This window comes from Aedes aegypti, chromosome 2, assembly GCF_002204515.2.
Source record: "Aedes aegypti strain LVP_AGWG chromosome 2, AaegL5.0 Primary Assembly, whole genome shotgun sequence".
NCBI classification, from domain to species: Eukaryota; Metazoa; Arthropoda; class Insecta; order Diptera; family Culicidae; genus Aedes; species Aedes aegypti.
Window position 1 is genome coordinate 51,627,430 of NC_035108.1, and position 16,839 is coordinate 51,644,268.

General features: G+C 35.7%; 2 protein-coding genes across 2 annotated transcripts in view; both read right to left on the reverse strand.

Annotated features, from left to right (window-relative positions):
* Positions 1–506: 506 nt before the first annotated feature.
* The window catches only part of LOC5564100 (bladder cancer-associated protein), a 31,088-nt gene continuing 14,755 nt past the window's right edge, over positions 507–16,839 (reverse strand). Inside the window, exon 2 of the mRNA XM_021840830.1 lies at positions 507–1,451. The gene's annotated coding sequence lies outside the window, so the exon portion shown is untranslated. The remainder of the gene's footprint in view (positions 1,452–16,839) is intronic.
* On the reverse strand, positions 10,142–12,699 carry LOC110676800. The gene is made up of 3 exons (XM_021845997.1): positions 12,345–12,699; positions 10,723–12,261; positions 10,142–10,664 (listed from the first exon to the last, which is right to left on the reverse strand). Exons 1-3 carry the CDS (start codon positions 12,697–12,699, stop codon positions 10,207–10,209), a joined length of 2,352 nt encoding a protein of 783 aa, XP_021701689.1. The 3' UTR covers positions 10,142–10,206.

Sequence of the window (16,839 nt, forward strand, 5' to 3'; positions counted from 1 at the left end):
GCGGTATCATGTATCATTGTATCAAACAACCAGTCGGCGATCGTTCATTTTTTAAACAATAATTAAATCACCTTGTCTCAAATACAAAAGAGCACACTTGACCAGTACCCACTCGTTTCACACGCGAAATAAAACAAACCCGAAAAAATACCCCGGACCAACAAAAAGCAAAGTATTCATCAATTGGGCGCACGAAGCAGAAGCGCCCCCAACAACAGTGCAGGTGCTCCACGATCATGGTCATGTAAATTGAACACACTTTTATGACCTATCATTGGGGTCCTCCGATCGAATAAAGAAAGAGAAAGGAACGTAAAAACTTTTAACAAAAACTATAGGATGGCAATGGGCGCATAGATGACCTTGTGTGCTCAAATTGATGAAATTCAAGGTACGGGTACTGTTCAAATATCGACAGCGATGGGTGTGTAGGTTAAAGATGGATTTCTTTTGCAGTTCTTACAGCGAAACTTCAAACGGCCCCTGCTCAATGCATAACTACTTCGTTCAATTCATTTTACAGCGCTTCTGTTTTATTTCATCTTCATATCTTCGTTTTATCTCATTGCTAATTCGTTATACCTAGTAGTTGTGTATTATTGGTTTCAAATTTTTCAACACGCTAACCTAAGGTTCAAAGATAATACAAAAATAAATAGTACAAGATTATGTTCACTAGTATTTACACATGGAAATCGGGGATTTTTCTTGTCGGTTAATTCCATTCTGCTCAAAAATTTGTATCGATTATATGTCTACAGTTGAATAAGGGGAAGGAAGAGAAGTAACCGGTTGTTGTTGGCTGTTATAAGCAGCTGATTTAGTTATGCACAGTCAAAAACGTTTACGAACTTTTTTTTATCACATAGTAACAACTAGAACAGTCTACCTGTGACCTTTATCACGATACCACACTACACTTATATTGTAAAATCGAAGAAAAAAAAACTCCGTTGGTAGCTTTACGTCATCTTGATGCTGCGTTAGCTCTCGTTTGATTTTTATTGCATTGATCAAAATGTTCGAAAAAGATACCTGTTTTTTCCTCATTCGTTTTAATATGCGTCCTATCACAATTTAGAATTTAAAAAAAGATAAAAAAAAATGGGAGTGGAAGAAAACTACCGACAAAACAACTAGAAACTATGAATGTTAACTTCCCACTCCAATGGCTTTTGAAAAGGTTTGGATAGAACTCGATCGTTCTGCTGATATTGTTTTGAACTTCTACAAAGACAAACAAATATAAATGGAACTAGAATGCACACACTTTGGTTGAATTTCCTCACTTCATTTCGTTTGTTATCGATTCACATATGTAACTTATTCGGTTTGTTTTGTTATTTGTTAATAGTAGTTTAAAAATAGGACACAACACTTACTTTAGAGCTTTCAACAGTTTAGTGTAAAATTAGAACCAGAGGATTTCGGTTGTTTGCAGCAGGTTGGACCTATATGGAAGAAAATACATGTAAAAAGAATGATCGTTAGACAGGTACACTAAATTGAATGTTTTAATTGATTTTTAAAAAGGAGTGAGTCCTGTATGGCCAGACAACCTCTGTCCGGACACTAGACGGTTTTAAGAATCATTGAGTAACTGTGTGGAGAAAACGCCAAGGGCGGAATGCCACTCATATAAAGGTAATTTTTTTTTCTGAAACGTGATATTAGATTATGAAATTAGAGACATGTCCTCTATGGACCGGAAACTTATTGTAATAGGCTGTGGTGAATGTTTCTAAATTAAGTAGGCTTTGACATGACAAAATGACAAAACGACAACCATTAAGAAATAAACCATTGGCAAGAGACCATCGTCTTTTAATTTCTTACAACACCAGAAGTGGGATTACCGGCAAGATGTTTTTACGTACACACTCGAACAGAGTGTGAGAATTTGGTAAATAAATTTACCGAAACAGATCTACAATTCACGGAAACACCGATGTTTCGGTAATCTACGAGTTTTTGACACCCGAAAATACCGGTCTTCTCTTTTTGAGCTGTCAAAAAAATCACCGAACCGTCGGTAAATATACAGGATTACCGAAAACGGTAACAAAAAACTGAAATTTCGGTAAACTACGGGCTAAATTACCGAATTTAGTAATTCGGCTGAGTGACAGCGTCAAATTATTTATGGTTTTTTCTGTCGTTATTCAGTTGTTGGTGGAATTCATGCTCCAGTTCTTTTAGTACAAAAAGTGTTTACTCAACATGAAAAAACAATTAAGATGAGTGAAAGATAACTCAAAAAATGATTCACATGTGGACTAACATAATTATTTGCGACAGGTATGCAACGACCGCTGCTTCACCGCAGCTCTCCCGCAGTCTACTACGAGCCCCCGTAACATAGCATAATTGTTTGATTTATGCTGCTTGATCCCTGATTATCCAATCATGTTTATAGTATTGTAAGGTAAAATAAAAGTGAGCCATTGTGAAATATATGTCTACGTCGTTTTTTTTCATACCAAATTTTTTATTATTCTGGAGGAAAAAATCCAGTGCATCGAAACTACGGTGAACGTTTACCGAACACTCGGTAGTTTTGACAGCTGAGGTCCAAATCCGATTGGTCAGTAATTTATTCGTTCACCGAATTGACTACCGATCATTCAGCTGTTGAGATTTCGGTAATGAGATTACCGAATTCGGTGATTCGATCTAAGTGTGTAGCCAGAAGACTACTGAAGAAATGCAATCTTCCGGATCCAAACCAGCAGAAATCGTTCTGGAAGACGTTAATGCTGCTCGAACTTCGGGGAACAAACCTGCGGAATCCATTCTTGGGGATGGAAGGCTCAATGTGGAAAAACCAACGAATCAAGACCAACGGAATTCATTCTAGGGGTTGGACACTCCGCTCAACGTCAAGAAACAACTCGTATGGTTATTTCAAACGGATAACAATTTACATCCGGAAGAGGATCAGGAGATTCAAGAGATATTGGAACGAATTTGTCTGAAAATCCAGTCTCGGTTGCAGCCTCGTTACCAGTGTCAAGTATTTCAAGCAATATTCTACGCCTTGAAGAAATTTCTTCGATGTTACCGACGTTTTCGGGTCAATATCATGAAGATGTGAATCATTTCTTAAACATTTTATTCAATACTAAACAAGCGCTCAATGTCGGCGACCATACAATGAAGATAGTATTATTCAAGTTATTGAAAGGAAAAGTCCAACATTGGTTACATTCAAACTCGGATTTCATGATAAGAAGCTATGAAGAACTGACTGCAAATTTACAAGCTATGTTCACGATCAACATCAACGTATACGAACTGCGAAACCCACTTGCTAGGCAAACCTGGTCAGAAAGAGAACCGTTTGAAGAATATTACCAGTCAAAGCATTTATCTTCCGTAGGTTACGCTTTCGCTTCACAAGCGGAAGGTCATGGGTTCGATTCCCAGCCCCTCCACAAAAAAAAGCCATCAGAAGACGCCGCACGAAGGACCGTGCTTTGGGGAACACATCCATCCTCCGTCAGTATCAGATGGTGACTGAGACAAACTGACCCTCTTCGAAGGCAGCTAGCCTCAAACGATTCAGGAACACAGCAAAAATTAACCACCACAACAGCAATGGACTATGGCTTATGGAAATCGATTGGATTATCCGCAGAGCACTTTCCTACCTGCTCGGTGTGAGAGTAAAAGAGCAGAAGAGAAAGTAGATGTAAATATAGATTAGTTGAAAATAGATCTGTATCGATAAAGAAGATACAGATGAACTGATTCCGGCATAGTAGTGGCCACGAGCACAGAGTGCCTTTAAAATAGAACGTAAGGAAAAAAGCGTTTACTTGCACGGAAGCTCAATTCACTGGAGAAAGAACTAGTTGAATAGTTGGTAGAAGGCATTGAAGATCAAACTCTCAGAAACCAAGCCAGAATGCAAAATTTTCAAATCGAAAATGAAGTAGTACAAGCATTTCGATTGATACGGTTTAATCCAGCACCAATGAGGAAGACGTTTGTTTTGTTTTGCGTGAAACCAACCCGGAAATTTTGCGGTAGAACTTATTGAGGAGCAAAGCCAGCCCAGATGAAATTTATGAAACTACGAAGAAAATTTGGAGAAAAGCCAATCAAATCAACTGACGAGACTATCCATGTTTTGAACGACCAGGATTCAAAACAATATGACGGACAATTCAAATGTGACGGTTTGGTAAAGATAACGCTAATCAATAATTGTACAAACCTAACCTAAAAGCACTTTTTGACACAGAAAGCCCTATCTCACTGATACGTCGAGGTTTGATAAATGCTAAAGATATTAAAAAGATAAATTATAACAAAAGTTTTCGAGGTATCGGTGGGAAACGGCTCAAGATTTTAGGAATATTCACCAACAAAATTCTTATTCAAAATATTGATTTCAGCATTGTAGTTCCGGATAACTTGTAAACCTCATCGATGCAATTATTGGACGAGATGTCAACATGAAGCCCAGCATTCAGACGATAATACAGAATGATATTAAAATTTACTCAGTTGATCCTGATCATTTGAAACCTGAAAACCCTGAAAATAAGGTACATAGAAATGATTTGTATACTATTAACTCCCACATAAATGAAAATTTGAAAATAGGTAATATATCAGAAGATCATTTGGCAACATTTTTAGAAATTTTTCGAACCCTGTATGTAGATTAAATGAGACCGTCTAAACCAAAAGTTGAATATGAGATGTTGATTGATATAAAAAAGGAGAAATTTTTCATTATAAACCTCGAAGGTTGTTATATGAACGAAAACGTAAAGTTGATGAAAAAATCAAAGAACTTTAGAAAGCAGGGATTATTAAAGAGAGCCATTCACCTTTTTCATGTCCAATAGTTCTTATTCAAAAGAAAAATGATGATTTTAGGCTTTGCGTTGATTACAGAAAATTGAATAAAGATACTGTTAGTGATAATTTTCCGCTTCCTGTTATAGAGGATTTATTTGATGATCTGAAAGACAAAAACTATTTTTCAATCCTTGATCTCAAATCTGACTTCCATCAAATTAAAATTTCTAAAGAATGCACTAAATTTACTTCTTTTGTAACACCTAGTGATCAATTTGAATATCTACGAGTACCTTTTGGTTTATGCAATGCTCCTGCTGTATTTCAACGTTTTATAAATATATTTTTTTTTTTTCAAAAACTCATTAGAGTAACCAAGTCTATTGAAGAACATTTAAAAGTATTACAACAGGTTTCTGAAATATTAAGTCAACATTTATTAGAATTTTATTTAGAGAAGTGTAAATTTTTGTTCAATGAAATAGACTATGTTGGTATACAATCAATAATAAAGGCAGGAAACCCAATAACTCACACATAGAAACAGTCAAAAATTTTCCAATCCCTCAAAATAGTAAACAAGTTCATAGGTTTACTGGTCTATTTTTATCCAAAATTTTGCTGTTATTGCCAGATCATTATATAGTTTACTTAAAAAAGACTCAGTATTCCATTTTGAAAAAGAAAAAATTGCTGCATTCAATCTTTGGAAGATAAATTGATTTCAGCTCCAATTCTTACTATTTTTGATCCTCATGCTGATACTGAGCTTCACTGTGACGCTAGTTCATTTGGGTTTGGTGCCATTTTACTACAAAAGCAGTCAGATAGTAAATTTCATCCGGTTAGTTTCTTTAGCAAGAAAACAGATCAGTATGAGTCAAAACTTCACAGTTTTGAATTAGAAACCTTAGCTGTGATTCCTGCTATTAAAAGATTCCATGCTGGAAAGAGCTTCAAAATTTTCACTGACTGTAATGCATAAGAAAAGAGAAATGAATCCTAAAATAAATAGATGGGCCTTATTTTTAGAAAACTAGAATTTTGAATAAGAATACAGAAAGGAGGAAAAAATGAAACACGTTGATGTGTTAAGTTGGATGCATATGACTAAGAAAGGTAATTGTAATCAACACCGGGAGACATTAGAGAAAAAAATATTGGAATAATTGATGAATCTCAAATAGAACGCAATATTATGTTAGCTCAAGAACAAGATTCTAAATTGAAAAAGATAAAACAAATATTGAAAACTTCTTCTTTTCCAAATTTCTTATTATTAGATGGTATTTTATTTAGGAGAGATAAAAGCAAGAATCTATTAGTTGTTCCTAAAAATATGATTGATAATATTTTGAGGATGTACCATGACAACTGTGGACATATAGGAATAGAAAAAAACAATAGTTAAAATAAAGAAGAATTTTTGGTTTTCATATATTAGAAAATATGTACAGAAGCACATTAAGAATTGTTTGTCATGTATTTTCTACAACCCTATAGGAAAAAAGGAAGGCTTTTTGAACATCATAGAAAAAGGTAATGTTCTGGGAAGAAGCTCCACTAGAAACATTGCCAACCATCAAAAACACCACTTGTTTCCCAATTTATTCTTTTGATTTCATTTGGAAATTTTGACTTCATTTTCAAACTGATTTCAACTGAAATTCCTGCAAGAATGGTTTTAAAAAGATTGGTATCTAATTTTTCAATAATTCCTTCTATTCCAATATAGTGGCCACTTTTCCTAAGGTGAAACAGCTTGGAATCAAAATTCAATAATGAACCAAAACTTTGAAGGCACAAATCTCGCGAAAGAACCATCAAACTACAATGCAATTTCTATTTTAGCTTTGTGCACTAGCAGAAAGCTTAAAATAAGAAGATTGACTTTGTACGTTCATTATTTCAGTATATTAGTGCCTTTGAAATCGTGAGTAGGGGCACAAACCGGCCATTGTACCTGCCATGTTTGGATTCCGAGATGTGTCACCTTAAGGAACCGAATATCTGAAACAGACTGGCTTGTGGCAAAATTATTCAGAATATCTTGAATCACAAAATCAGTACTGTTAATATAGTGGCTACTTTCCTTGAGGAACTGGGTGTCCTAAACAACCCCGCCAAGTCATCCAAAAAAGTTCGAACATTCCTTCTTTAGACTTAGTTTGAAATCCATGTAGTTTAACAACATAAGAATGTATCATCTTTTAGACATGAACACTTACAAAGCTGAGGAAAAACATGTAAGGCCTATAATTAAGTTAATAGTTTGGGTGATCTATCGTAAGGATTTTACTGCACATTTCATATCCATGTTGTCTAAATCTACAACTTTTCTGAAGTATGAAGGAATTCCTTAATTTTTTTGAGTTATGTCAATTATTAAGATTCTTCAAAAAGTTCATTTTAGTCAAACGGTTATTACTTTTGAACTCACGATTGAAAAAAATCATTCAAAAATATATGTTGAAATCCAAGTTGTGTCTGACGTGCTATGGAAATGTCATTCAAATCGGTCCACAAATAACCTAAGCCTCTGAAGTTGACCATTACTCGTTTAATTTATGATCTCGCCCTAAAAGCCATTGGTAACTAAGTGTATAGCTTGTTGTTACCGAGCAAACGATTGGATTGACACGTTATTGACAATGCTACGATGAAGAGTAGATTCTTCTCTATCCCTCAGTGGTGACAGTTTTTATATCATCCCATTCATTTGCTTAAGCACAACGAGCTACACACTCGGTATCCAATAGCTTTTAGAGCGAGATCATAAGTTATGCGAGATTTTGTATAAAAAATCGAAAAAAAATACAAATGTATTGCTCTAAATTGAAAATATTCAACACATGTGTCGAAACAACCGACATACATATCTATCTGCAACACGAAATTGCCGAAATGAGCAAAGTGTTACAGATTTATCACTCGACTTTTTGAGTGCAGCTTTTGCCGCGTAGGATAAAGCACAGGCAGCTTGAACACTGCAAAAGCAAATAGTCTGGCTCTCTTAATCTTAGCTTGATCTTCATTTCCTTCCGTTCGTCCCAGCAATAGAGTTAAAACACGAATTTACTAAATTTATTGCCCAGCTCATCAATGTTCCAAAACTAGTTTTTTGAACTGCCTTGACCTTGGCCCACAGTAGTCGGAAATCGAAAATTGATGGCAAAAATTTGCATATCTTAGTAGTGCACTATTTTTGTTCAGACGGACTGGGCTGAGATCTATGATTCCGGTTTGTGATTCCTATTTTGAGCGTAGTGACAATCTCTCCGTTTTCGCAGAACAAAATCCAAGCAAAATCGATGTTTTATCATACACTTCAAGGCTGTCAACTCTATAAAAAAAATCCAAAAAATGTGCTCAGGCAACTGGAGTCTTCTATATTGGATTTTCTAGTTTGAAAGAGCATTTGAACAAGATATCCTCGCAGGAAGCGATATGGAACGCGTTTGTGGCAATCTAAAGTGTCCTTTATATTTAAACATAGATCACTGTGACCGTGATAATCATATTTTATTTTGTTTTATTGGCCTATCGGTCTTTTGTTCGAAGTAAGAGGATGCATGGAAAAGAATGCAATGAATACTAGACATACAGCCATTCCATGAAAAATCGATCGAGTTGGTCACTGCATTCCGTGAAAATTTGCTATTTTGTTCCTTATCCGAAATAAGGATATACGTGTTAATGGATTTTTTGATTAGGGTGACCATTTCCGAAATAAGATGACCAGAAAAATTGCAATATTTTTATTTTTTGAAAAATTATAACTTTTGAACTTCTTGGCCGATTTTCAATTTTCTTGGACAGAATGAAAGCTAAAGATTTCAACTAAAAAAATCATAACTTTCGAACAGCTCAACCGATTTCCAACCTTTTGTCTGGAATGAAAGCTTAAGATTTCAACTTTTCAGAAAAATATAAAACTCTAAAAAAAATTTTTTTACATAAAGATATATGAAAAATTCTAGTTTTTTAGGAATTTTTTATATTTTTCAGGTATTTTTTTTTTTACAGTTTCGTTTTTTTTTTTAATGTTGAAACCTTAAGCTTTCATTTCAAAAAAAAAGGATGGAAATCGGTTGAGCTGTTCAAAAGTTAAGATATTTAAAAAAAAATAATAATAATGCGCTGAGACCTACAGTGTGTGTTGATGAAAAATGACTGACTTTTTATTTTCAAAAATATATATGATGATGATGATGATATGTTTCTACTATCTATTATAGCAAGGCATCTGCCTATAGCACTGGAATAATCTGAAAAGCGATTTTATCAAGATTGTACTTAGCAGTCAGTCTTCTGTATGAAGGGCCAAAAATGGATGTGCGGACCCACAAACATAGACACTTGCACGAAACCCGTGTCAGGGGAAAGAATCTCCTTCCAGAAGAAAGTTTTCACGAACAACTGTAAAATCAAGCCCTCGATTGACAGAATACTCCCAATAGATGGAGTCGAAGAGCCCGCCCTCAATCCACGAAATGTTAACAACAGGGAGGAGGTAGTCCCAGGCTCCCTGTCCAGATCGCTTTAATCGGGAGCCCTGTTGGTCCATCCCGTACCCCGTTATTTATAGTAGTATGTTTATGTAATATACAATCGGTTATATTTCATCTTACCTTTATTTGTGTGTCTTTATTTTATCAGTATTCACCATTTATCTTATTCTACAGTAGCTATGTCTATTAATGTAGGGTAGGTGTACCAGTTATCGCACTAGTTAGAGTGATATTCCAGATAAATGACTATTTAAGTATGAAATCTAACAGAGATATCATGTACGATACATTTTTTAGATACAATGCTATGTTTTTCAAAGGATGTAGTGCTTTAATTGAACAATTTCTATTAATATATATGTTTTAACGTCATTTTAAATAATCTCTTCTTTGTACCAGTTATGGCCATAGTGTTCCTTAATTCGCTATACATGTGTACCAGTTATGGATCTTAGATAGCCTGACAAATAAATTCATACAACATATTAGGAAATCATCCATGTTCATTTTAGCGCATTTCAGTGTCGATATAATTTATGATTGACGATGAAATATTATCCCAAGAATGGTTGCATCGTATACATGCGTCATTGGATGACTTTGGTGATGGTTCAGACCGATATTAAAGTGACCAAAGATCCCCTGTTGGGGATCGTCCATTAGGTACTCGATTTTCTTACAAGTAAAGTACTAAATATACAAAGATTCCGTACGAAGAGGGAACTTTAAAATTTTAAAATTTTAGGTAATGCACTTAGTAGTTGTTTCTTTTACAGTGATTGTTGGAGTTTTTCAAATTTCAAGTAAAACAAAACTAATAATGTGTACATATTATATTTTATTTGAATGTAAGTAATCGATTCATACAGTCACGGTAACAACATCATCCAATCAAATTTTTTGATTGTTTGCTACGTTTGGCCTTAGCCTTAGATTTTGCTTGTTCTTTTTGCTGCTCTTTTTCTACTTTTTTACGTTCACGTTCCTCAGCCTTAGCCTTTTTAATTTCTTCACGCTTCTTCTTCATTGCTTCACGATCTTTTGCTCTTTGTACTTTTAGGTTTTCGTTGACACGTTTTTCATCTTCTTTCTTCCGCATTTCATCAAGCCGTTCCTTTGCTGTTAAAACTGGGTAATACTGCTTCGAGTAATTACGATGCTTCGTAGAACGTCGTGGTGTAGGTGGTAGTTTCAAAAACTCTGATAGTCTTCGGGCCGGTCCAGACATCATTGCTACAGAATCTGTCGGAGACGTTTCAGGGTGAATTGAATCTTTGTCGCGTTGTATGTTATCTTCAAACTCAGCATCAATAGTGCGACGGTATTCTGAGCAATTATCAGCTAAAATATAAGCAAAGGGTATTAAAGTACTTTATATTTAATATTCTGAACATCATACCTTCATTATTCCTTATCGCATGATCATTTCCAGCATTTTGCGTTGAATTGTTAGTAGGTGATTCATTGTTGAGTTGGCAATAGATGATATCCTCTGTTTCCATTTGCGACGAATTGAGTGATTGGTTCCAAGTATCAGCTGGCACCTCAATTACAATAGGAGGGATTTCATGAGGTAGATTCATATTATCAAATGCAACTGATTCTTCCTCGTCGTTGCTCGTTGCAGCAATCGAGCACATAAGAATACTATCATCAATTGCTGCTGGATCGGTCACCATATCAGGAACAAGTATGTCGGAAGCTATCTGGAGTCTGTTGATATCTTCACCATCTACCGTGTCGCAATTTGTTACGCTGATGTATGGTCTAACAAATTCTTGATAAAAGAATCGAATAGTCCGCTCATCTCGAGAAAGGAGGCCAACATTTCCTTGAATTCTGCTCATTGTTTGAGGTCCAATCATATCTACAGCTTGGATAATTTTGTTTATGTGAACAGACACACATTCATCAGTTGTTTGAAGGGACACAGCTGTATTGTCTCGTGTATTCAGCGTGGAGGATTGTAGATCAACAGTGGTGAATGAATCATGTTGAGGTGATAATGGTGAAGGTTCCAATTCAGCTGGCGGATCAATTTCGTGATTCGAGGCCTCAGATTCTTCGGGAGCATTGCATGTCCGCGCGATACACTTGCTGTAGTCCACATTATCAGGTTCAAATGGACACAATCCACAAACCCTGAATCCATTTTTAATGCTTGCAGGTTTTATACCTTGTACAACAGTTTGTGCTAATACTTTACCGAAATGTACCAATGTTAGGATTTCTCCATGATGGTCTGAACGCCACTGTTCTACTCCCCGTCTCCATTCGTCCTTCAGCGGTTTAAACACCGCGACGTCTGCAGGTTGTGTTATGTGGGTTGTGTTCGGATAAAGGGAAATTAATACTATTCCTAGCGATAGGCAAAGGTCTGCTACTTCCAAAGACTTGTGGGATGCGTGGCCGTCGACGAAAAAAATAACAGGGAACACTACATTCTGTTGTACCAGGAAAGGATGAAGGATGTTCTGGATGTAAGAACGAAAATTGTTCACATCCATCCAACCTCTTTCGCTTTGGCCAATCCCCCAGGCGTCTGGAAATCCTGCAATAACTTCTTTGCGGAGGCGTTTCCCTGGCAAGATGACATGAGGAGGTACAATACATCCAGCAGCGCTAAAAGCAAACATAACCGTAACGTTTTGCTTTCCTGGTGCTTGTTCGACCTCATAGACGTTGCGCGATCCAGTCCTGGCGAGCACTTCTTTGGACTTTGGATGTAAGTAAAAGGATGTTTCATCTCCATTAAAAACACGCTCCGGGCAATCCAAAATCTCCAACATATCATGCTTCTCAAGCCAGCCCCTAATGGAGCGAAACCAGCCTCGAATATCTCCCTCGCTAACTCTGGCGCTTGCAGAAGACACTGTTTCCGGAGTCCGCAGAGAAAACCCTGGATTACGACGCATAAATGCACCGAACCATTTGCGTCCTAGAACAGTAAAACATCACATTATAACATGCGTTTGGAACGCACCTCTAATGCCTAAATTTCCGCAATATTTCCAGACTTACCAGGGCGATTGTTTTTGAATGGTGTCTCCCGTGGATTAGCTGATAAAAACTCTCCAACTTTGAATTTCAAACCGTTCTTTGTAATCGGGTACCCGCGCTCTTGCATCCCAATCAGCCAGTCAACAATCTGTTGTTCCTCCTCCTTTGTCAAAACGGATCGAGGTCCCGAAACGTTCTTATGCTTCCATCGATCACTCATTCTATATCGCACTGTGGACATGGGCAGCTTTAGTAGCTTACAGGCCGCATACATGGATTTCTTTCCGGATTTAACATATTCCATGCATTTTTGAATCGTCTCCTCCGTGTGTCTCACTGCGCTGATACTCATACGTCGCTTAGCAATTTTAACCATCCTAAAGAACAGATTTTTAGCTTTCAATAGAACATTAATTACCTAATTAGAGAATTCAACATACCTGGATAATATTTTACAAAAAACACTGGCAGAATTAATGGATACAGCACTAAACTTTCGAAGCAAACGACACCGCTTTCAGATTTTTTACATCTGTTGTGACAAACTACTACTAATATTTTTCTCGCTAGCTTTGATCCACTTCGCATGTTGCGAAATAGGGAACACTATGGCTTAACTTTGTCCGTGCATAAAACACCAGTTGTTGTAGATATTCGGACTCTTTAATATAAAATTGATATTCTTAAGTATTTTCATTGATTCTTAGAATATCCTTGTAAAAAAATTAGTCATTTTAAAAAATCACAGCCGCTCAAACAGGTTATTAAAAACTGGCTTGTGTGATAACGAATCCATAAGATAGCAGTGGATATGGTTACTTCGGAAATGAGAATACTTAAAAACACTAGAAATAAGAAAGGATAACTGTAGTAAATTGGCCGAAAATGTAAAAAATAGCCTTGCTTATGACAACTGCTTATTAAATACTGTTATAATTGATGGTAATACTCTATTTTTTCATTTTTTTGTCAATATAGCCATAACTGGTGCTATGGCGATAACTGGTACGCCTTCCCTATCTCTATACATTTAATCCCTATTCATCCTTTGTAGTTCATTGACGTGTTGCCGTGTATATCAATTAATAGTATATTTTTGCATAAAACCATAATTAGACGTTATCTTGGCCGATTTATGAATTTATTTTTTTTACCGTGTTACTTGTAAGTCATATTCTGCCCATACTCGCAATACAGTCCCATTAGGAAAATCATCATTTCGAGAAAAACGCATCTGAACATCATTGAAAAAGTTTTCGTAACGCCGCTGCTGGGAGCAGAAAAATCAGATGGGGTTACTCGTCACATTATCAATGCAGTATAAGAAAATGTTCAACAACTAGCATATTATTAATGCGATTATTTACAATGTACAAATCCAAGATACTAGCTAATGGGACACGTTATCTGAGTACTTTTCTCACCAAATTCTTATATACTCGCATACCAGTCCCATTATTAGGGGCTCGCTTACTTTGTTATCGCGCACCTTGACACATTTAATGCCAAGTTTACTACACATTCCAAGGCACTTTTTCTTTTGCTACCGTTAGGGCTCTCAACTTTTAATTTCAATAGTTCCAACAAAATATTAAACTATACGGTGGTGTGACAGTACTGAAGACATTCCTGGGTTTGCTGGAAGCGTTGCGGCAGGCCAATAAGAAAAGTATTCTGGATTCACATGCAGCAGCTTTATGTTGGATTTGAAACATATATACTCCTGCAGCTTATTTTGTTTAGTCTGATTCCGGCACAGCTGTTGGATATTTCTTAGATATACATAATGCTGACTTCTTATTTCTTCTCATTAGATATCGCTAACACACAGTTTGACATGTCGACTTTACCAGTTGTGATGCGCGTATTCCTATGTTGGCCCAATAAGTCTTACCCTCCATGTCGGTGGAAGATGAATATACCGGAGATTTCGTTCAAAATTGGTAGGAGGACGAGAGTAATGACAGCTGTAGGCTTGCCTTGGAGAAGCTATTTATTTTATTTTTTGTTTAGCCTCTCGCAAGGATTAACATTTAGATGTTTCTATCATTTATCGCACCAGATACATTCTGAGAAAGAATCGAGTCATGTCAAACAAGAACAATATTTTTATGGAATAAAGATGGTTTAAAACACTGTCATTTTTAGTACAGGTCGGACTCGATTATCCGGAGACTCGATTATCCGGGGACTCGATTATCCGGGATTTGATTATCCGGAATTTTAGACTCGATTATCCGGAATTTGTTTTTTGATGTTCTTGTTTTTCAATTTTCATGCATAAATCTGAGATAATTTGGTATTGCAATATACAATAAGAATGATTTTGCAGTTTTGAACGTATTTAAGGAAAGGTGGGTTTGAAAAAGTGTTTTTTTGTGCATGCTGATCAAAAATTATTTTTTCTTATAAAACCCTCTACAGTGTACCCTAGAAATATTTTTTTGGCTACGCCACCGCATCATATAGATAAAACAACGAAAAAAGGTAATATTTAAGTTCTCTTGTCGAAGATTTCAATTTTTTTCTTAGTGATTCGATTATCCGGAGGATTCGATTATCCGGAGTGAAATAAAAATCGATACTCCGGATAATCGAGTCCGACCTGTATTCCTTTTTCTTATCGGATGAAAACTATGATGCAATATTACAAAAATCATATCAGGAATAAGTTTGCTTGAATTTCGTTGTAATCTAGTAGTGGGACTGTTATGCGGGTACTTTCAATATGGGACGCACATGGTTTGGTATTTTTTTCGTATTTTTTCCATACAAACACACAATTTTGAGTACGATACCAAGAAGTACACTAATAATTAACATGATTCATGAAGAAAACTCAAAAGTGACGAAAATTCAAATGGGACTGTTTTGCGAGTATGGGCAGTATTGCTTTTGTTCGTGAGTAACATTTATCTGACATTAACTAAGCTGAACATTACCCTCCAAGGCTACATTAATTATATTGAAATTTACCAGTGCAATTACTACTACTAATAAATTTGCTTCAATCAACCTAAACGTTTTATTCGATTACGTGCCCCGATAACGTGTTTTCAAAAAAAAAAAAAATATCTCAAATACTAAAAAACACATCGTTGAAAAATTGACAGTAAACGTAAAATTTTCTGAACTTTCAAAAAAAAAAATTAGAACAGCAATTGTCCCGAGGCCTTCAAAACACGAAAAAATGGAAAATTTTGATTTTTTTTTTCATGTAAAAAACAATTTTTGTTAAATTTTATATTTTTTTTTTAAGTGAAAATTTCAGCTTTCATTTCGTCCAAGAAAATTAAAAATCAGTTTTTCAAATAAAAGTATTGCAAAGTTGCAATTTTTTTGTTCACCCTATTTCGGAATTGGTCACGTTCTATCTGGATATTAACCAATGTTCAATTAAATAACGCATTGAAAATTCAATTAATTTGTTATTCTGGGGGCGAATATTAGCTAAGTATTGGTAACTATTTTATATTCCTGATTTCAGTCTAGAAAAATCTAGAAGTTTGTCAAATACTTCTTCTTCTATCTTCTATCTTTATTAACGAGATTTTTAGCCCTGGGCTAGTTCATCTCGGGACCAACGGCTTTACTTCCCTTCCGAAGGAAGTCGTCACTGAAATTTTTTGTGACTATCTCGGGGATGGGATTCGATCCCAGGTCCTCGGCGTGAGAGGCGTGTGTTCTAACCACTACACCAGGTCCGTCCCCATTTGTCAAATACATGAACTCCGGAAAACAAACTCGTGACATCATTTTTTATATATTTTCTAGCGAAATTCCTGTTTATGAGGACTGGACAAAACTCATTGAAGATTTTGAAGTAGAGATACAAAACAAATTACTTGAAGCATTTTTATTAACAAATCTGTGGAATGAAACAAGCGAAAATATTCGATTGTAGACAGCATTGTGACGGATTCCTCTAAAAACCGTGGATGAATTTCTGAACAATTTGAAAAAAAGCCTGGTAGAATGCAAAATTCAAAACAATCAAAAAATAGAAACTCAGGCAAAATTTATGGGAAAATTTCTGTAAAATTAAAACTTTCCTTCCAAATAAACACTAACTCTAGAACACAATTGATTTTTGACGAACTCGAGACAAAGACTCTCTTTATAGCAAAAACCTTGCATCTAGTTTTCACTGGAAATAAGAAGTATGACGTTCAGTATCAAGATATCACGTAGGAAATTGGGGGTAAAACGAACACCCTAAGAAAGTTTCATATTTTCTTGCTTATTAAGCTCACGGTGTCTTTGTGGAGCAACTTTATTACAAAAAAATAGGCAAGTCTGAAATTTCATACTAAAAACAATTAGATTTTTCTCTTTCATTTCCGACCAATATCAAAATAATCGGTCGGGGGGTCCAGAACATTTTTTTTAATTTTGTGTAAAGTGTTTATGGATATGTGTTGTTGTACCGACGCACATTGCATGGAACGTATGGAGGTACGGGACAAACTGCAAGATCAACCATTTGAATTCCCTTTTCATGGAAATTAAAGTTGTT

Bases quoted from the DNA above. Each gene is read 5' to 3' on its own strand.
- LOC110676800 (XM_021845997.1), bottom strand. From the start codon at position 12,699: ATGGTTAAAATTGCTAAGCGACGTATGAGTATCAGCGCAGTGAGACAC. The intron at 12,262-12,344 runs GTAAGTCTGGAA...TTACTGTTCTAG, and splicing joins ATTCAAAAACAATCGCCCTG to GACGCAAATGGTTCGGTGCA. The intron at 10,665-10,722 runs GTATGATGTTCA...CTTATATTTTAG, and splicing joins TGCGATAAGGAATAATGAAG to CTGATAATTGCTCAGAATAC.